This window comes from Suricata suricatta, chromosome 8 (assembly GCF_006229205.1).
Source record: "Suricata suricatta isolate VVHF042 chromosome 8, meerkat_22Aug2017_6uvM2_HiC, whole genome shotgun sequence".
Taxonomy (NCBI): domain Eukaryota; kingdom Metazoa; phylum Chordata; class Mammalia; order Carnivora; family Herpestidae; genus Suricata; species Suricata suricatta.
In genome coordinates this window covers 86,858,926-86,880,370 of record NC_043707.1, presented here as the reverse complement: position 1 = coordinate 86,880,370, position 21,445 = coordinate 86,858,926, and the positions used below count along the sequence as shown (strand labels likewise).

The following is a 21,445-nucleotide window of genomic DNA, read 5'->3' as shown; positions in this document are numbered from 1 at the left end:
CTTCAAAATTTATGTCATTGAACGTGTTTTTACAGTTTATTTATTTATTTAGAGAGCAAGCAAGAGCGAGCAAGAACATGAACAGGGTATGGGTACAGAAAGAGGGAGAGGGAGTGAAGAGAGAATTCCAAGCAGGGTCTGCACTGTCAGCGCAGAGCCAGATGCAGGGCTTGAACTCAGTACAGTGAGAACATAACCTGAGTCAAAATCAAGAGTGAGATGCTTAATTGAATGAGCCACCCAGGCACCCCATGTTATTAAATTGTTACACCAATTCTGTAATTTCAATTGCATGCACACTAGCTCAGATGAAAAATTACTATGTCTTTATAATATTTATATATTTAATATCAATAAATACAAAACCAAAATTAAATTGTTACAAAATCCATAATAATTTTTATCTCAATATGCAACAGAATTCTCATTATTAAACATCTTTAAACAGGAAGTTTTAGCATACAAACATCTTAGAAGAAGATCTAACTTGGTCCTATAATTTTATAGTTAAGGTTTCTGAGCAAAAGATATAGTTGGCATTTTCTATTCCAGCTTTCAATAAAAAATGTTAATCTCAAATCAAACATTGTCATTTTATAGTATAACATTACATTGAGAAATCAAGTCACTGAGCAGTAAGTGTCTATGACATTCCAGATACTATGTACATTTTTACACTTAAGGAATGGATATTAAATAATCTTAGAGTAAAATACGGAAGAAAAACTGCCTCAGGTTTGTATTGTCAGTAAAGCAGAAATATGGATAACCCTGTATTAAGATGAAAGCCATTTATAATCTGCATTTTCTTCCAATGAAATAATAAAGCCATTGTGCTACCAGGTTGGTATATACCTGTTTATAAAAAGTGTTAGGGACTGATTCTCAAAGTTGGGTAAATATTGGAATCACCTAGAGAGTTTGAAAATACTGATGCCTATATACCATCCCTTAAAATTTGAATTTAACTGATATAAGGTAAAGCCAGAACATGTATTATTTTAAAACTTCCCAGGTGATTCTAATATGTAACAGTTTGAAAATCACTCGCTTGGGAGAACTGTTACATAACTAAAGAGGTCAGGGCTCAGCTGAGGACTCCCTCAGAGTGTGCATTGTTATCTTCAGTATCTGATAGGAATATCTCCCTTGATTAGAAAATAAATACTTTGAAGAGATTTTCTGTTTTATTCATCATAGTTTCTCTATATCTGGAATAATAAAAGGCACATAATAGTTGCTAAATAAATAACTTGAATGAATACACGATTGCCTTATACTTCTTTTACACCACTATCTTCTAGTAGATACATGAGCATAAGAATGCAAAAGATGTTATTGAAAAATTGAATGAGTGAAGCACTTGGGATAAATGTATAAAGCAAACGGAAGACTTACGTGTACATATTTTAAAAACACACATATATAAATAGATCAAAAGTAGAAAAAGAATATACAAAAGAGTGCAGCATTTAGCAGTAGAGAATTCACTGAGTTTTCCAATATTCTTCACATTCTTATTCTTAGATATGAGTATCCCTAAACAACTTGTACTTTAGCTAACATTCATAAGCACATGTGCAGATAAGTTAATTTCTTTTAAAAACCGAATTATAGCTTAATTTTGATAAACATCAGTTTTCAAAATTCAAGTATATAAAATTTTAGCACATACCATAATAGCTTTATCAGATGTTGTATCAAAAAAAAAAGATTATTTCTGATTAAAGTATCTGATATTGCTTTTGTTATTTGCTCACAGTTGAGACCCACTAATTTCTTAGCAGTCTTACACTGATAGAAAACTACTTTGGTACCTCCATACATAATGTGTTTTGCTTAGAAAAACCTTATTAATAAGTAGACTTCCTTTTTAGTAGCAGATTCTTAGATATGGCTTCATTTACCAAAGTTCCACAAGTATTACATAATTTTTAATTCAGTTAGTATCTTAGGCTACGAAATTTTGTTTTTTTTAAAATTAGCATTGGTTGTTTGATTGTAGGTTTGTCACCAAAAAGTACTGCTTCGCTCTCCGTGGTTGGAAATCTTTTCTGATATATCAAGGGATATTCCTTCTGAAACTTAAAAACAAGGTAAGGAATTAGAGGGTATTTAACATTATTATCCTAGCTGAAGCCAGTGTTCAACATTTTATAAGAATTCAGTGCCTTTCTCAAAGATGTATTTCAGAAATGAGTATCCTTTCCATTTATCTTTGCCTCTCTGTTTTCTCATATATGAAAGGCATAAGGTAAGATTTTTTTAGATCCCAGTTAACATTAACATTCTAGGATTCTCTTCTGATGTATTTTCCTCCTAAATTCGAGATCTTCTTCCTTTCCATTGGTAAAGCCAAGGAAGGCCAAAAGGATCTAGCCCATATTTGAGTATCTCAGACCTAGAATTAAACCTGCGAGAATCATGTTACTACTAGATTTTGGTGGAGATAAAAATTGTAAATGGTAATAATGAGTCACTAAAACTATGTACTATAATCAAAATTTTATAATTGTTTTCCTATGGCAATCTAAGTTATAACCATAGGAAGTAAAGGAAGAATTATCTGCTATTATTACTGTTATTATTTAAATTTCAGGGTAAAGTGTAAAACCAGGCATTTAGGCTACATTTACATACATAGCCTATATATATAAAAAATCTAAAATAATAAAATGAGAAAGTAGATTCTAAAGTTACTAAATAACAAACAGCAACAGCATATTGAAAAAGATTTATGTGATTGAGAACTTGTGCATTCTCTTACCTGTTTTAGTTTTTTCCTTTTCTCCTTTAGAGGCAAACTCTTGTTTTTAATAATATTCTCTAAAAGTTCTGCAATTGCAGCTTGTGAGGTAGACACTTTTTGTTCATCAAATTCCTGAGCACTAATCTGCTTACAGTATGAATATGTTGGCAAAGGAACAATCAGTCCATCTCCAGGATTTTTAATCTGTTGTGAACAAAATGATATAGTCCAAGTCTATTAATTCTGTTCATGTTCCTATTTGCTAAGAGTTTGATAGGATTTAGTATGTATTAATTTGCCACCAAACATTCAACACTTAAAAAGCTGTATTATGCAACAGAGCAGTGATAAATCCCAGACCCACAACCTACTAGCTTGGTAACCTTCAGCAAGTTATTTAACTTCTGTTGGTCTGTTTCCTCACCTGTAAAATGGGGATTACATGAGATAATATATAAAGGGCTCAGAACAGAATAAGTATTAAATAAGGCAGTCATCCATCATCATCATTGCTATTAACCATGTATTTTATTCTTTTAACTACAAAACAATAAAAATCAAAGTAATTTTTAAAAAAGCTTTATTTATTTCTTTTATGAGAAAGGGAGGGAAAGAGAGAGTGTGTGTATATTAGTGGGGGAGGTACAGAGAGAAAAAGAGAGAGAGAGAGATTCTCAAGTAAGCTCTGCACTGTCAGCACAGAGCCTGACATGGGGCTCGAAATCACCAACCCCATGATCATGACCTGAGCTGAAATCAATAGTAGGACACTGAACTGACTGAGCCACCCAGGTGCCCCAAAGTGATGTTTTAAGTCACTTTAAAACATTAACGTTTTCACATAGTAAGAGTATTCATATATTGTGTTTGAGGTGTAGGAGCATGGGCAGATACTATAACATCTGCCGACAAAAGAAGGAAATTGTAAGGATAATTTTGTTAAGCCAGGGCAATATTAGAATGCTATATATGAAAAGAAACATGAATATATGTCCTGGGAAGCCAAAGATGGAAAATAATAGACATCTATTGTTTTGGTTACTCAATATTCCTTCTCTTTCTTTTAATAGTTCCTCCCATTCCCCCTCCACTATCCTTTTTCAAAGAAAGATACTCCTCTAATCTATGTAGAGCCAATCAGAGCATGGCCCTGTCTCTAACGCACTCACCCTCAACCACCTAAAAGATGTGTATTTAGCCTGGATTAGGCCAATCAGAGTCCATGTGAAGAACTTTTCAAACTGGTAGGTGAAGGGATAGTTCTTTTTTCCTTTGGATTGAAAATGTTAAGTCTGTGATTTAAGAGCTTTAATCAGACTTATGCCCCCCATCATGTGAAGGAGATTTTTGTCAAATACAGGACCAAAATGGAAATAAGAGATGAAGGAATGGAAACAGTGTTATTGCTATTTGAGTCTCCAGATTCTATCTACATTCCTGACTTCTAGAGGTTATTTATGTGAGCTGATAAAGTCTTCCTTTTTCATTAGGCTAGTTTGAGATGAATTTGCCACTTGGAACTGACTAATGCAGAGAAGTTTATGATTTACAATACGTACATAGCCTTTTTTTAAGTAGTCAAGATGTTTATCCACTGCAGTCTGTAAGTAAGAGGGTACTTGAAGAATTTCCTGGTGATGATCCATTAAGAAAGAAACTAATCTTGCAGCAAGAAGCTCATCAAGATCCACTTCTTCAGCACAGCACAGCACGCACCGAGAAAAAGTGTGTATCATCTAGAAACATATTAAAAGATGTGATTTAAAAATTTTAAGGTATTATATAAATAAGAGTATCAATAGTTTCTGGGTATCATGCTAAAGTACTGAGATAAAATGATAAGCAGACTTCAGCTTAAAAATGAGGACAATTAATTACATTAGAAAAGTAAGAACTTAAAGTACTTGTTAAGTATTTCCTTAATATAATTCCAAAGGGTTATAAAAGGCTTAGTTTTTTTCTTTAATTCTGTCACAATTTTATAAGTAAATATCATGGGTTCTATTAGTATATAGATAGGTTACCTAAAGAATGTTAAAGCACAATGACTTATTACATTAAATTAACCTCACAAAACACAAGCCAGGAGAATAAATAATGTATAAACTTAATAGTTTTAAGGTTGGTACCATTTAGCTTTTGAAATTCTGGAAGATGGTTTTTAATTATTATTTTGTCAGACTTTAAAGACAATATATATATTTTTCAATTCCATCTAAGGGGTCTTCAAATTCTGGTATAAATTTTGTGTTTCATAACTCATTTACTCATTCATATCCATATTACCCACCAAGTATGAGATACACATAAACAGCTACCTCATTCTAAAATAATTATAGTTATCAGAATTCTATTTTAAGAATTTTGTACATAACAGACAAGAAGATATTTATTGAATTGAAATATTTTTGGTTTTATTCCTACATGTCAGACATGTTTTCCTTTCTGCTTCCAACACTCAGTCCTCAGTTTTTCATTCTCCTTTTTCAGCTTTGTAGAGTTCATTTGCCATCAAAGCTTCAATTGCCACTTCCCTCTAAACAATCTGCCCTCTGCCCTCATCTTCACCAGGCTCATTATTTCTAACAGTCTGTTGGATAAATTTCACTTGGATGTCCTATAAACTCAAACTTAAGAAGTATAAACCTGAAATTACCTCTTTTCTACTCATGTCTCTCAAAATATATTCCTCTACAAACTTCTCTATGCTTTTGAATGTTATCACAGTTACTCAAGAATAATTCTTCTTCTGTAGTTTGGGTCTATCATTGTTAAAGAAAATATTTAATACTTAATAAGTAGAAGAATAGAGCTCAGCTCCAGATTCTTAGCTATAAGAAAATCATTTGAACTTGCCCTGAGGAAGTGGCAGCTCTTGAAGAGAGACAGAGAGAGAGAAGATACTATTTTAAGAGTTCATTTCCAATCAATATAAAATGTATAAATGTATACAATGCCTCCATCCTCATCCTCTTATGGAGTCTGAGACTACTTCACAGTAGTTTGACCAATTTCTTGCCCACAATGACGTGCTATCCTAATTCACATAATTCATCAAATACAACTTTCTCAGTACCACAATATTCCTATTAGTTCTCTAGAGTTATAGTGCTCTTAGGCTTTTAACTGTGCCCATATCTCTTCTTCCTTCCCCACCAAACAGAATTGGCATAAGGCAATGGAATGTGGTCTGATAGTTTGGGTCAATCACTACGAAGTGATACGAGTGAAGAGGTAAAGTGCTCAGACAAGATAAAGGTCACAATATGAAAGTACAACATACTGGGCACAAAGGATTAATGCACCACCATTCTGTGTACTAGGAAAGATATATATTTAAATAGTTTATTACCAAGTTGGTTTCCATATAACACCCAATGCTCTTCCTCACAAGTGCCCCTCTTCATGACCATTACCCCCCTCCTCTACCCCCTCCCTCTTCAGCCCTCAGTTTGTTCTCAGCATTCAAAAGTCTCTCATGATTTGCCTCACTCCCTCTCCCCAACTCTTTTCCCCTCTTTCCCTGTCCCATGGTCCCCTATTAGGTTTCTCCTGTTAGACCTGTGAGTGCAAACATATGGTTTCTGTCCTTCTCTGCCCAACTTATTTCGCTTAGCATGACTCCCTCCAGGTCCAACCATTTTGCTACAAATGGCCAGATTTCATTCTTTCTCATTGCCATGTAGTATTCCATTGTATATATATATACCACATCTTCTTGATCCATTCATCAGTTGATGGACATTTAGGCTGGAAAGATATTTTAAAGAGCCTTTTTTTCTTTTCAAAAAATTTTTTTAATGTTTTATTTATTTTTGAGAGAGAGACAGCATGAGCAGGGGAGGGTTAGAGACAGGGAGACACAGAATCCAAAGACAGGCTCCAGGCTCTGAGCTAGCTGTCAGCACAGAGCCTGATGTGGGGTTTGAACCCACAAACCATGAGATCATGACCTGAGCCAAAGTTGGATGCTTAACCTACTGAGCGTCCCTTTTAAGAGCCTTTCTACCCCAAGAATCTTGGATTTTGAGACCACAGCATCATTCAAGTAGTACTTTTAGATGATTGCTTTTCTTTTTATAGTTCATGAACCAGGGCTTATTCTTTCCTTAAGAAATCAACTTACCAGTGATCTTGTACCCATTGCATCATGAAGTTGGGGCATATCAACGTTTTGACTCATTCGTGAAATCATGCGCATTAAAAGTTGAAGCTTTCTACGATTTGATGGGGGAAGTAACAAACAACATAACTGTAGTGCATCGATGGCAACCCTCTCTAAATGAGGTTGCAGCAAACCTGGAAGGCAAAATTATACCCCACCCCCGAAAAAAATCATCAATGACACTAGTTGCTTTCATACTTAGAGCATATACAGTTACATAAAGAATACAGTAATATAAATCAAAAATAACATTCTAGTGTCTATTTTCTTGTAACTGTCCCTAGAAATTTCCACATTCCTCAAAAGCATGGTAAGATTCTCATTATTTTCTTAATAACCTATTTGAATACTAATATCCTTCACTTACTACAAATAAAGTGACTCAGAATAAGTTAAAAAAAAGTAAAAGAAACTAAGAAGTGCTTTATATAAGTAGAATAAATTTTGGTTATGCCATGACAAGAGTCTTTTAGGATAAAAAGTTTTCCTTTTGGAGGAAAAATATAAAGCGGTTTCAGAGAGGAAAAGACAGGAAAGCAAAACACAGTTAGTAAGCACTAAAAGTTAATATTACATGCATTGAAGCATCAACCTTACTTTGTGTGCCAGTCAATACAGAAGAAGCTGGAGGTAAAGAGTTTTCTGAAAGTTCTATTGTACTTTTGCAGAGTCTTTTATTGATTGTGGTACTAGACTCTCCGAGTTCATTTTCCATAGTTGTTTGTACACTTGTGCTGAGTTGTCCAAGATTTGGTTTCATGATAATTTCAGCCACTGGCATATTGATATAACTATTACTTCTTGTACTACTTCTTAAAAGTAAACTCTGAGATCTACAAGGCTGTTTCGACTTGCATTTCCCAGTACATAACTCCTCTTGGTCTTGAACAGTCAAAGTAGAGGTTCTCTTAAAACCAACACAGAGTGGCTTTTGATTACTTTCCTCTGAATGAAGATTCATTAGGGATTCCTGGTTGGTCTTAGACTCTAAAAACTGCTTATTATTTTGTCCTTCTCTATTCAGAACAGATTGATGGAAGACATTGAAGACCTCTTTACTTGAACTCCCTGGTAAGTCTACAATTCCTTCTAAAGAATAACATCTTGATTTGACATTAGAGGATAGAACATGCATACTATTTAAGCCTACTAAATTATGACAACTTCCTCCCATTATATCATTAGCACTGGCTCTTCTATTTTTAAAATTAACTAGCTGCATTTTCTTAGCACATTTTTCTTGAAATCCTTGATCACTTATCTGCAGTCTCTTAGTAGTATCTGATTCTTCTTTGTTTTTGTCTTTATGAAGCAGACTAAGAAGAAGACACTCAGTTGATTTGAAGGAATTCAAATTGTTTAAGCGAAGGATTTTTGAAGACTGTGGATCATCTTGGATTTTATGTATCCCACTGGATCTATCTGAAACTGTGACGTAGCCACAAACAACTACCAGGAAATGAAACAAAAATTAAGATGCAACTGTGTGACAGTGGACAAAAATAAAACAAAAACAATAGTAAAGTTAAAAAAATAAAGCATCACTATAGTATATATTGTTAGTATAGTACAAACAGCAGTTGCTTTAAGCCACTTAAATAGGACACATGCAACATTCAGTTACAAAGTGCAAGACTGAGTAGAAGTTTTCCAACTTGTGATATAAATCACTTAAAATTTTTTTTAACAATCTAAAGGAATTGAGTCAAACACATTAAAAAAATCACTGATTTCATCTATAAATATTAGCAAGCTCTTAATTATATTAGCAAGCTCTTAATTATAAGATAAGTAACTGTACTATAATAACACTTACAATTTTGGTCTTTGTCTCTAGTAACTGGTATAATGCTCCTAAAATGTTTGGAATTTCCAGAGACAGGTGTTTTTCGTTATTCATAAAGCACCTATTGGAGAACATCTGAGTTTATGGTAATGAGGTGATTTAGGGATGAACTTGCTTAGAAGGTTGGAACTTTCAAACTATCTCAGACCTCTCTGAAGGAGAGGGGTATGTGGATTGAAGACTGAGAAAAATCACCAATGATTGATGAGTTAATCAATCATGCCTATGTAACCAAGCTCAGTTAAAACCGCGAAGTAACAAGGCTGAGGGAGCTTACAGGTTGGTGAACACATTCACATGGTTGGGATGGTGGAATTCCTGGAGAGGGCATGAAAGCTCTGTACAATTACTTTCCATACCTTGCCTTATACACGTCTTCCACATAGCTGTTCCTGTCTTGTACCTTTACAAAAATGGCTACTCTTTAAATAAAGCAGTTTCCAGATTTCTGTGAGTTGTAGTCAATTTTTAAACCAAAGGAAGGTTGTGGGAACACCCAAACTGGTAGTTAGGGCAGAGGTGCAAGTAAGTCTGAGGACCTTGTGTGCAGGTGATTCCTGAAGTGAGGGCAGTCTTGTGGAACTGAACCCTTAATCTGCGGAGTTTGCATTAACTCTGGGTGGTTAGTATCAGAATTTAAGGATTTCGTCCTTAACTTTTGGGGTCTGGTCTAAGTCTGGGTAGTCAGTGTCCAATTGATGTGGATAACTGGTGTTGGAATAATATATTTGAACTATTGGCAAACAACATAATAGGAACTGTAGTATTCCCCAATTTTAAAATAATTTATAGCTTGCCATCTTCATATTTACCTACACTTTTAGATGTTTTAAATTCAGGAGACTTAAAAATGTTAATAAAATAAGTTTAAATAATAAGTAAAAACCCATACATACCCAAAATGCTTACAAATAATTCATAATATTCAAAGGTAAGCAGAGGTTCACGGAGATCTAGAAAATAATCTGCTATTGTTTTGAATACATCTCGTTCAAATCCAACATAAGTTGGATTATTCATATTACTTCTTGGCCCTAAAAGATAGAAGGCAAAAAAAAATTGGTAGAACATATTTTATTTTAAATAAAAATTTAGATATACTTATATAAAATGTCAAACCTGTATTTTATGTTGGAGCTAAGTTTACCAAATTCTGCCACAGTTCAAAAATTTAAAAGAATTGTGCACATTACATCTCATTCTTTCTCATTATGTTTTCATTACAAATCACTGCTAATAGGGGCACCTGGGTGGCTCAGTCGGTTGAGCATCTATCGGAGTCTGGATTTCGGTTTAGAGATTAAGCCCCTGTGTGTGGCTCTGTGTTGACAGGGTAGAGCCTGCTTGGGATTCTCTCTCTGCCCCTCCCCTGTGCCTACATGCTCTCTCTCTCTCTCAAAATAAATAAATAAACTCTTAAGAAAAAAATCATTGCAAGTAGCTAGCAGCATATTGTTTTAATATTTACCTAAAAATTGTATATAAGGCAACATTTGAAATATATTTTAAAGCAGTAAGGTTATTTAATGAGATTTTATGGCAATGCATTTTACAAAACAAAGAATATGTAGATAATGAAAAGAATTCTTCCAAATAATCTTTCATAAATTTATATTTTTATGAATAAATTTTGCCTGACATGAAGCATACCCTTAATGAGTTTAAATAATATCTTTACATTGCCATTTCATTAGCAATGTTTTTATTTATAATTTTAATTTTTTATTTTTTCTAGAGCAAACGGGAGAGTAGGAGAGGAGAAGAGAGAGAATCTCAAGCAGACTCCATACTCAGTACAGAGCCCAACGCAGAGCTGATCCCAGGACCCGGGGATCATGACCCTGGGATCCTGACATGAGCCCAAATCAAGAGTTGGACACTAAACTGAGTGAGCCATTGGGGATAGTATATTAATATTTATTCCTATATGTTATAAGATTTCTTTAGGGGATTAAATAATAACTAAAAGTCTAAATGCTACCTCTAGCTAGATATATTGTTAAACTGGAATCCATAAAGTATATCTTAGCTATCATGTAGGTATAACATGGACTGGTAAGAAAGGGAAAAAAAACCCTCTAAACATGGGATATCTGAGAAATCCCTGAAAGTATAAGCATTTGGATTGCTAACCATGAGCCAAGGTATAAGACAGAAGAGCAGTTAGGTGAGGGATGGTAGAAAGAGAAACTTACAAATCGACCTTATGATTAAGATCTTTACATCTCAATTTGATAAATAAAATTTTTCTATAACTTACATTATTTGCTTTATTGCTATTTATTCTGTTATTTTGTCATATTGACACCCAGTGGACAACAAGGGAATATGTATCTATCTTGAACATTATTAATAAAATACTTATTTCATAAGAACTAAAACAATCCTTTAATAACAAGATTATTAAAACATAATTTAACTTTTGATGATGTAGATGCATATTTCTGCATATTTTTAAAATTGATTTTTAAAGCAATTAGGGTTTTGTACTTGAGCTAGCATCTTAAATTATAAAAATTAATTATCGCTGCTCACTATGGAAAAAGCTTTTTTTCCATCTGCTGATTAGTGACAGATCATTTTTTTTCATAAACACAAAAGTTCCATTAATATATCTTATGGAGTACAAGCATGTCATGAAGCACCTCAGTGTTGAAGTCTCGTACAATGACAAGGGGACTGAAGTAGATTTTACGTGACTTCATTTCTGATTAAAGCTTTCCACCTTATAAGAGCTATGTTACTTAAAAGTTGCTATTTGAACTCAATAGGCCTCACTAAGGCAACTCATGTAGGTTATACCTAAATATCCTTTGATATCCACTAGCCTATGATTTTATGATTTATGAAAACTGAGCTATAAATGAGCCTGAATTATAAAATCACCATAAGTTATGGACACAATAACACATTCCACATGCAAGGAAATGTAATCAGTTCTACTAAACTGTCATTCAGACATCAAAAGAAATGGCATACTCTAAGTTTAGCAGGATTTCTTTAAATTGTTTTCAAAATTTCCTTAGTTCATATTAAATAGTATGAATATAGACTAACACACACTCAAACATTTTGTTTGTTTAACTTACAATTTGCCAGGCACTTCATGGCAGATAATACCCAGTGAGGAAGGTCATCTATACAAAAAAAATTTACATTGTTTAGTAATAACACATAATTTTCATGAAATTATATTTAAACTCTACACATATTATATATAATTACATACACACATGTATATATGTATGTATGTGTATTACCAGGATTAAAAATTATTATGTTTAATAAGATATAAGGCTATTAAAATATTTTTAAATACAAGTTTAAAAGTTATAGAGATCTTGAGTTTGATTCTTTCCATAATAGATAAAACAATTATCCCAAAATTGAGGATACTTTGGTGCGGGGGTTTGTAAATAAATTAGTGTCATACTTGTCCACTGCCAACATGTCTTATCTTAATTTCCATTCTGATTATAGGTATGCCATTTGAAAATTACTGATTTGAGTGAGACCTATGATTGAAATAAGCTATATTTTTCAATGAGTCTTGCTTAAAATGTTTCATTTGCTTTTAACTGAAGTATGCTGCATAAAATCAAACACCAACACAAAAACCACACATACACCTGACTTGAAGAGTTTATGGCTATAAAGAATAGAAAGTTTGAATAAGAGAATATATTGTTAAGTATATGATTTTAGATAATGGAAGATGGAACCGGTCCAAAGCCATATACATATGTGACATAACTCCTTAAGGTTTTGCTTTTTGTTCCTACAATTCAGACCTTAAAGTTCTTGCCAACACAAAGAAACTCAAGTAAAACATGCAAGTTAACTCTACAGGCAGCAGCTGATTATAAAAAAATGAGTAAACATTATGAGATTTATTGAACATTTCTTAAAATGTTAAGTTTTGTAATACAGCTGGCTTGAATTATATTTCTGATTTTCCCATATCTAAAATGAACACATTATATAAATATATATAGTAAGACAGTGATTTAAAATATTGGTCTTGAGAGTTTGGTCTTGAGCATTTTGCACATCTTCACTTGTATAAATTTATATATAACTGCTCGTGTAAGCTCTAAGAAGCCATGGACCATTTTTCTCTTGATCATCACTAAATCTTTACTATAGTGGCTGGTACATTGTAGGCCCTCAATAAAATGTAGTTAATCAATAGATTTAATTATATTTTCATACCTTTTGGATATTTAACCCTGCCACTTAAAAAAGATCATGCATAAATACCACTCAGAGGCTAAAATAATAGTATGAATAGTATTCACGTAAAATGATTACTAAAGCACCTGATATTAATGTCCCCTTGATACTCTTTCAGCTAAAGTATTCTATGTAGTCTCTCTATACCCCCACTATAGCTCTAACCTATGTTACCAAGTTTAAAAGATTCCAACTTCTTTTATTGATACCAACCTGATTTGTCTTGTAGTATAACTATTCCATGTTTACTTGTATTGGTCATGTTGTACATTATGTATTGAGGAACTACTTGATTTGGATTTATGACTTCTTCTAGGGATGGCACGCCTAAAATGGTTTGCAGGCTAAACAGAAGAAAGAATACAAACTTCTTTTTCTACATAAAATAAGTGGAATAGGATATAAATTTTAAAGAGTATGAATGGCAAACAAAGCCATCAGAATATTTTTCTTAAGCCACACTGACAAGGTTTATATTTATTTCTAATTATATTATTTCAAATATACTTATCTTAGTAAGGATTCCAATACAGACCCCAAAGTATAGCTATGTATAACTTTGATTCAAAGAAAAAACAAATCATACTTAAAACATTCTATTTCATCTGTACTAGAAGTTCAATAGCATTTATTAAGAAATACATATACTGGTTAAATTCTAAGCTTTGAGAACTAATCTTTTTTTTTTTTTTTTTTTTGCATTTTTAGATCTTGATAAAAATGTCAAATTAACATTCTAGACACCTCTGGAACTTGGTTAGAGCTTAGTTTTAGCTTACTAGATCAGAATAATACATCTCCAAACTTCTTCAATATCTTCTGGGCTTATTTCTCTATTATCAACTGAGTTTTCTTGATCTTCATGGATTAATGCATGGTTCATTTTCTCTATATTTTCCTGGGAAAAAAATTACTTTGGTTTAATATATTATGCTCAAAGTAAGGAAATATTGAATGGATACAATGCCTAATATATAGTAATTCTATTAATAAACAGTCCACTATGAAGCTGTAAGGTTAAGTGTCACCTGAAAGAATAAGGTTAACATATGGCAATGGAATTTTTTGGTTTTGTAGATGCCCCTACCACTCTCAAATCAATTTAAAACAAAACAGGCTTAAGCTATGCAAATACTGTTTCAAGTATGTCTTACTACCACTTTTATTATTTTTCCTACGGGTTCTATTGTTCTATGGTAAAACAACTACACATATTTTTGGAATATAATGTAGGTTAAGAGACTTTAGTATTAGCTTCAAATATTAAAGAACGATCTACTTTTAATGTTTTATAATTAAGCACATGATAATTGCATTTAAACTAGTGATTAGTAAAAGAGATGTTTTACCTGAGAGAAATGTAATCCAGATTTTTTAGGAGTCCTACGAGATAAATTTCGTAATTTAAAAATGCTATCTTTATCTTTGGAAAAGTTCTCTATGCTGCTTTTTCTCAGTTCTGGATGCCTTCGTGGAAGACTTTTAAGTGGAGAATTTGTAGGAAATCTGGTTTAAGAATAACATACAATTAAATAATGTAAGATCAGAAACAAAGTTTTAGTGCCTGTTTATCTTTTAAAAATCAAAACTGATTTATTTATATTATTTATATAAACAAGGAATGAAGATCCTACATAAATCAGTTTTCCCATTAAACCTTTAAAAACTTTCTGGGGCACCCGGGTGGCTCAGTCAGCTAAACGTCTGGCTTCAGCTCAGGTCATGATCTCATGGTCTGGGGGTTCGGGCCCTGCTACAGGCTCAGACTGTGTCTCCTCTCTCTGCTTCTCCCCCACTTGTGCTCTCTCTCAGAAATAAAGAAACATCAAAAAATTGTTTAAAAACATTTTAATAGTTTCATATTTCTTAGTATATTGTATGTATTTTAACTTTGTATTTGGATAAATTAAGAGGTATTTTTGGGATCAATTCTGTTGAAGAAAAAATTAGTTCCATTTTCTAAATTTCTTTGACAAGCTATCTAATTTATACATATTTTCTGACCTTTGTCTGACTCTTCTTGTTCTAATTTCCAGATCTTGGTCTCTGTTATTCCTTTTGATTATAATGCTTTCCCCTGCCTCCAGTGTAATAAAGAATATTTCAAAGATACAAAAAGTACAGAAAATAATATAAACAACATCCATGTACGTAATCATCACCAATACAATTGTTTACATTTTACTAAAGACTTCATTATAATCTTTTTGTTAAATCAAAGAAATTCTTTGCTTATTCTATTTCTTTCTCTTTCTGAGGGAAGCCATTAACTTGCAGTTAGTGTATATTTCCTTCTTATTCATGTTTTTATAGTTTTAATAAGTATACATAAACAACATATGGCTTGGTGTTTTATCACTCTATGGTATTACATATTAATGTATAAAATATAATATGGATGTATAATGTATAAAGTAAAATATACATTAAGTTTTTCGTGACCTCAGAAGTTCTTACTCCATAATCCTAACAATATTTTTTTAAAACCAAGTTCCCATCGATTCGAATGGTGCAGCTCACTTAAACACATTTTTTAAAAATATAGTACAGTATTATAAACGTGTTTTCTCTTCCTTATGATTTTGTTAATAAGATTTTCTTTTCTCTGGCTTACTTTAATGTAAGAATACAGTATATAATACATTTAACATACAAAATGTGTGTTAATTATTTATGTTATTGATAGGGCTTCCAGTCAACAGTAGGCTATTAGTAAAGTTTTTTGGCAAGTCAAAAGTTATATGTGGATTTTCGACCATGCAGGGTGTTGGTGCCCCTAAGCCCTGCATTAACCAAGGATCAACTGTATTTAATTCTTTAAATTTAAGGCCAGATATCGGGTAGGGATATTCTCCCCTCCTTGTTCTTCTAAATTGCCTTGGACTTTTTATATTACTAAATAAACTTTAGAACCTGCTTGTAAAATTCTATTAAAAAAATAGGGGTTTGAATAAAAATGTGCTGAATTTATATATCAATTTGGGGAGAAATGACTTATTTATGATACACAGTCTTCTTTCTTTAAAAACGTTTATTTTTGAGAGAGTTCACGCCCATAAGTAGGGAGGGGCAGAGAAAGAGACAGACAGAAAACCCCAAGCAGGCTCTGGACCATCTGTGCCCTCAGCACAGAACCCAAAACAACTGGAACTCATGAGCTGTGAGATCATAACCTTAGCTGAGACCAAGAATCTAACGCTTAGCCAACTGAGCCACCCAGGTGCTCTAGATACTAAGTTTAATGTTTGATTCAACAGAATATCCTTCTTCACTCATTTACCTTTAAAACAATTCTATAATTTTCTCCAATAAAGTCTTACACATTTTTGGTAGAGTTTAATTTTAAGTATACTTTATAAATTTGCTACCACTGTGAAAGACTAGAGGCAGAGAGACTAGTTGAAGAGTTACACAGAATTCTGGTTAAGAGTGAAAAATTGTTTAACAAAATGAACTATCAGAGTGGAGGGAGAAGTAGATCAGAGAACTACTGAAGTAGCATAACAGATATGGTTCGTTAATTAAATCATTTAAAGGGGAGCAAAAAGGAAAAGAATCAAAGCAACTATAGGGAAGGCAATGCCACTCAGAGTAGGGAAGATAAAATTTGGGTTAAGACATGATAGTGAGTTTTCTGTATGTTATATCTGAAGTGCCTAATGGGCATAAATAGGTCTGAAGCTCAAGAGATATATTTGGCTTGGAAGTTTGAAAGTCATTAGGAAAGTAGGTGAAGACATGGCAAGAGTGCCCAAGGAGAGAGGTGAAGTAAAGACAAGTCTAGGACCTTCAGAACCAGAAATAGCTAAAGGATGAATAATAGCAAAGGAGCTCACAAAGGTGTCTAAGAAGTAGTTAAGAGAGGCAGGGTTTGTAGAGTGCTATACAAAATGAACTATTCACATGCTTGTTACTGCAATTTACTTGTACAACATAAATCATCTTTGATACAACAAGAATCAACAACTAAGACATTTCATTTGCAAAGTACTAATTTTGTAGAGAGAAAAAACCTGGGTATTAGAATCCAAAGACCTAGTTTATTTTATTTTTATTTTATTTTTTAATGTTTTATGTATTTTTGAGAGAGAGAGAGAGAGAGAGAGAGAGAGACAGCATGAGCAGGGGAGGGTCAGTGAGAGAGGGAGACACGGAATCCAAAGACAGGCTTCAGGCTCTGAGCGGTCAGCACAAAGCCAGACACAGGGCTCAAACCCATGAACCGTGAGATCATGACCTGGGCCAAAGTCGGTGCTCCAACCTAGTTTAATGATAAACCTGTACATGAGAAAAAGCAATTGTGCTGGCCTGAGGGAGTCAGAAAGGCTCCACAGAGGAGGCTGTAATAGAATTGACAAGAGAGCAAATGTATTTGCTAATCTGACAATGTCTACAGTGTTTCAAGGCAGAAGAACATATTTCAGACAGATATAACAAGATTTACTGAGCCATGGTCTCAGCTTCCTCATCTGTAAAAAGGAGTTCATACCTAACCTTCTTTGCTAGTCCAGGGATTAAATAAGAAAATATGTAAATCATAAAGCAGGTCTTCTGACACATGGTAAATCCTTAAAAAATATTCTCTTTAACCTATATTCTCTTTAACCTATTATTTCTTCTGTTATTTATTATATAAAGTTTGCTATTATTTATTTATTTTAACACATGTTTTCTTAGATTATATGAGATTATGTTACTTGGAAGCAAGGACCTGTGAGAATTTGTCTTAAAATTCTTGAATCTATAAAATTAGAGGTTAATAATGATCTATCCTTGAAATGTTACAGCTTTCAGAAGATGCAGAAGTGATATCTCATTCTTTCCTTTCAATACTTATTTTATTATATATACTATCTAACATTTTAAAAGTTTTAATTGTACAGCAACTAACTTTAACATCTAAGTGTTTCTTTTTAACTTTCTTTTGTTATTTTTTTTCAAAAAGTTTTTATGTCTTTATTTTGAGAGACAAAGACAGAGTGTGAGCAGGGCAGGGGCAGAGAGAGGAGACACAGAATCTGAAGCAGGCTCCAGGCTCTGAGCTGTCAGCACAGAGCCCGACTACGTAGGGCTCCAACCCACAGACGGTGAGACCATGACCTGAGCCGCAGTCGGACACTCAACCAAATGAGCCACCCAGGTGCCCTACTTCTAAGTGGTTTTAATTGTACTAAGAACAGTAACAGTTTTCTAAAGAAAACATTATTTCTTCTGAAAAAGCTACAAGCTTAGTAATTATAAAAGTGCAGTTATATTGTTAAGTAATTTAGTTTTGTAGTTATTTATCTGCCCAGTACCTGAATAGCTGACTGTTGTCATCAAGATTTTCTGATCCCCATCTGCCTTTGATATCTTCAATTACATGATTCTTAAGAAATTTTCTTAACAATTGGATAGTCTGTTGCCTTGTAACTTCAGGACCAAAATTGTTATTATTTCTTAATAGGTCATAAAGCCAGTCCACTGCTTCTACTGCTGTAAAACAATTGCCATATTTTTTAAAGTGTTGCCTGTGTTTTCTTAGAGGCATTCCTGCTCGAAAAGATGTTGTAATTTCATTCCACTGTAAAAAAAAATAAGAAAAAAATTAAACATCATGTTGATTCGAAACAAATTAGACAAAGAAAATTCTTTTATTTACATCTGATTACATCATAAAATTCATGAAGAAATCATTCATCTTATTACAGAAAATCTTATATATCATACTGATTTTTCTTTATTAATTCTAGCATTGTAATAATGTCTTTGTAATAGTGTAAAAAGCACTTCATTTGCTGGTTGGCTTATTTAGGAAACCTAGAAATAATGAACTGTAATGAACTTGCCTCTTAACTTTCAACAGAGAAAGTACTTACGCTTTTTTTTTAACCTCAACTAATATTAGTAAAATGCTGGTAACATTTGTATCAGACATTGCTTTATATTTACATTCAATTACTTCACTTTCATTCTCACAATTCTATGAATAGGTACTATTATTATCCCATTTTCATGTAAGAAATATGAAGCACAGAGAGACTGGTAATTTGACCAAGGTTACACAGCTAAGTGATGAATTCAGTTATTCAAACCCAGGTTTGATTTATTCTAGAATCTGCACTCATAACTACTAAGCTGTCCAAACAAAATTCACGGCAGGCAGTAGTTTTACTGGTAAAATACCTTTAATGTTGAAATATCTTATATATTTATTATAGTATTTTTAAAAATGTTTATTCATTTATTTGAGAGAAAGCAAGCGAGCACATGCATGAGAGTGCAGGGGAGGGACAGAGAGAGAGGGAGACAGAGAATCCCAAGCAGGCCTCCAGCTGTCAGTTCAGAGCCTGAGGAGGGGCTCAAACTCACCAACTGGGAGATTAGGACCTGAGCAGAAATCAAGAGTCCGATGCTTAACCAACGGAGCCACCCAGGGGCTCCAATATTTACTATAGTATTTCTTATGTGAAGATTCCAAGTGAACACAGAGCAGATGAGGTAGGTTAAGTAAATTTTAAGTCCACTACATGTTGAATAACACTGTGATATACCTTTAAAAAGGTAGGAGCACTAAGGTGGTTGTGGTGGTATAAAATAAACACATCACTTTTTAAGTAAAAAACCCTACATTAGACGTCAAGAAATCTGATTTGTAAGCACATCTATGCCACTATCAGCTGTGTTATCAATTACCTAACGCCACAACACAAAATTTAAGAGTTGAAAACACAAGAACTGTATTTTTGTCTTCCCACCACACCTCCCCATTTCACACATTTATTTACGCTGAGCTGTCCGTAGGGTCTGTAGATCACAACACACCTTCCCACACAGTATCCTCTACGGATATCCCTTAAGGTATGCATTATCAGCCCTACTTTACCAATGTGGAAACTGAGGCTCACAGAAGTTAAGCCACTCTCCTAATGTCTCCTACCCAGTGGCACTGTATTTTCTTGGTTTGAAAATCGAAATGCACAGACTCTCTACAAATCCAGTGACTACCAACAGTGGTTCCTGATGGGCATCTTAAATACTCCGGATTTAGTTTTTACATGGGCAGCTGTCTCCTAAGTGTTATTCAGCCGGTAGATCCTGCATTAAATTCTACAGGCTCAGCAAAAAGAAGCTGTCACATTCGGGTTGTCTCCACTCTGACACTCCAGAGTAATGGAACTCTTTTTTTTTTTTTTTTTTTTTTGGTATCCCGATGAGGGTAGAAAATCAGACGTGGGGAGCGGCTAAAATCATAATATTCTATGACGTTCCAGGGCAAGCTGACAACTGCAGGCACAGGAATTGCCTAAATAAGGCTAGAGTATGATGCGCCATTCCGGAGACGTGACCCTTTGGACAAAGGGGTCACAGGGACACAGCCCGGACCTTCAAAGATGGGATGGAGGCGTGTCCCGCAAGGGTTTCTTGATACCGGTCTATTCTCCCCTCACCCCGCTCCGTTCTCAGAAAACCAAGAGGTTCTGGGACCCATCTGTCCGCCCCAAGCAAAACAGAACGTTCTCGCGTGAAGTTGGTGGCGGCCACCTCTGCGACCGGCTCGTCTAGTTGTTCCGCGCTGTCTTACCAGCTTGGTGGCCCGATAAGGTCCAGGGGGCACGCTCCGACTCTCCATTGCGCCGGCCGGGCCCGGAGGTCTGTCGGCGTCCAGCTCAGTGCATGGCGGCCCTAGGCGATTCTGGGGCTCAGTGGCCCCGACTGCGGCTGGCTGGAAACAACCGTCCGCCGCGCCGCGGGTTTGAATAGCGCAGAGGGCTGAGCTGATTGGTCGCGCCCTGGGTCACGTGGTGCGCCGCCAGCCTCCGGCTGCAGTCGGTTTGCCCAGTGGAGCCTCTCAGGGCTGTGGTGCGGGCGGTGGATGGCTGGCACGCTCTGGTCCGCGCGGGGGCCGGCCCGTGGGACGGGCTCGGGCTTCACCCGGCTGTCCTGGAGCTGCTTCTCCCTCTTGCGGCTGCAGGCGAGGCGGAGTCTTGTTTCCACACTCTAAACGGTGAGGCAGTTGGTGACGGACTGGATGGTTTGGACACCAGTCTTTGGCTTAAGGGAACTTGAAATTTGAAAAGAAAAAGGAAAACAAAAGCTCAAGCCCTTTTAGCCTGGCTCTACAGGATCTCCAGCAGTGGTTGGCATGTAAAACAAAGCATCCCTGGGGCGTAGCTTTCACCTGACAAACCTCATGGTTTTGCTAATAAAAAGCTTTCTGGGTGTAGGTTGCTGTGCTGTCGTTCTGATACGGCTTAGCAGGGGCCATGTTTCTGTTCTCAGTGCAAAAATGTAGGTTATCCACACCCCCACTTCAATTTGGAGGTAAAATGGAGCATAAGTAGATTTCCGTTAAGTACACACAATGAAGGGCTTGGGAAAGGTTATATATAAAACTTGCCAAATAGCTTCCCTGAAGAAAATCTACCATGTCTTTTTATAGGAGTCCTGGTTATGTTTAAATCACGATCAT

The 21,445-nt window shown here is 34.7% G+C and overlaps 1 protein-coding gene across 2 annotated transcripts; it reads right to left on the bottom strand.

Moving 5' to 3' along the window:
• Window positions 1-1,898: 1,898 nt before the first annotated feature.
• DEPDC1 (DEP domain containing 1) lies at window positions 1,899-20,646 on the bottom strand. Of its 2 annotated transcripts, XM_029948791.1 has the most exons (12): window positions 20,558-20,646; window positions 18,291-18,556; window positions 14,343-14,499; window positions 13,773-13,891; window positions 13,207-13,337; window positions 11,850-11,897; window positions 9,657-9,794; window positions 7,512-8,363; window positions 6,876-7,048; window positions 4,309-4,485; window positions 2,768-2,953; window positions 1,899-2,084 (listed from the first exon to the last, which is right to left on the bottom strand). In XM_029948791.1, the coding sequence occupies exons 1-12, from the start codon at window positions 20,603-20,605 to the stop codon at window positions 1,944-1,946; spliced, it is 2,436 nt and encodes an 811-aa protein (XP_029804651.1). In that variant the 5' UTR covers window positions 20,606-20,646; the 3' UTR covers window positions 1,899-1,943. The 2 variants fall into 2 exon arrangements, with proteins under 2 accessions (XP_029804651.1, XP_029804652.1); XM_029948792.1 differs by lacking the exon at window positions 7,512-8,363.
• Window positions 20,647-21,445: the final 799 nt, after the last annotated feature.

What these genes read in the sequence shown, in the direction of transcription:
- DEPDC1 (XM_029948791.1), bottom strand. Translation starts at nt 20,605, where the DNA reads ATGGAGAGTCGGAGCGTGCCCCCTGGACCTTATCGGGCCACCAAGCTG. An exon ending in ATTATTTGTAAGCATTTTGG is followed by an intron (nt 8,364 to 9,656) that starts GTATGTATGGGT and finishes ATTTCCTGGTAG; the next exon opens with TTGTTTGTGGCTACGTCACA. An exon ending in CAATGGGTACAAGATCACTG is followed by an intron (nt 4,486 to 6,875) that starts GTAAGTTGATTT and finishes ATATGTTTCTAG; the next exon opens with ATGATACACACTTTTTCTCG.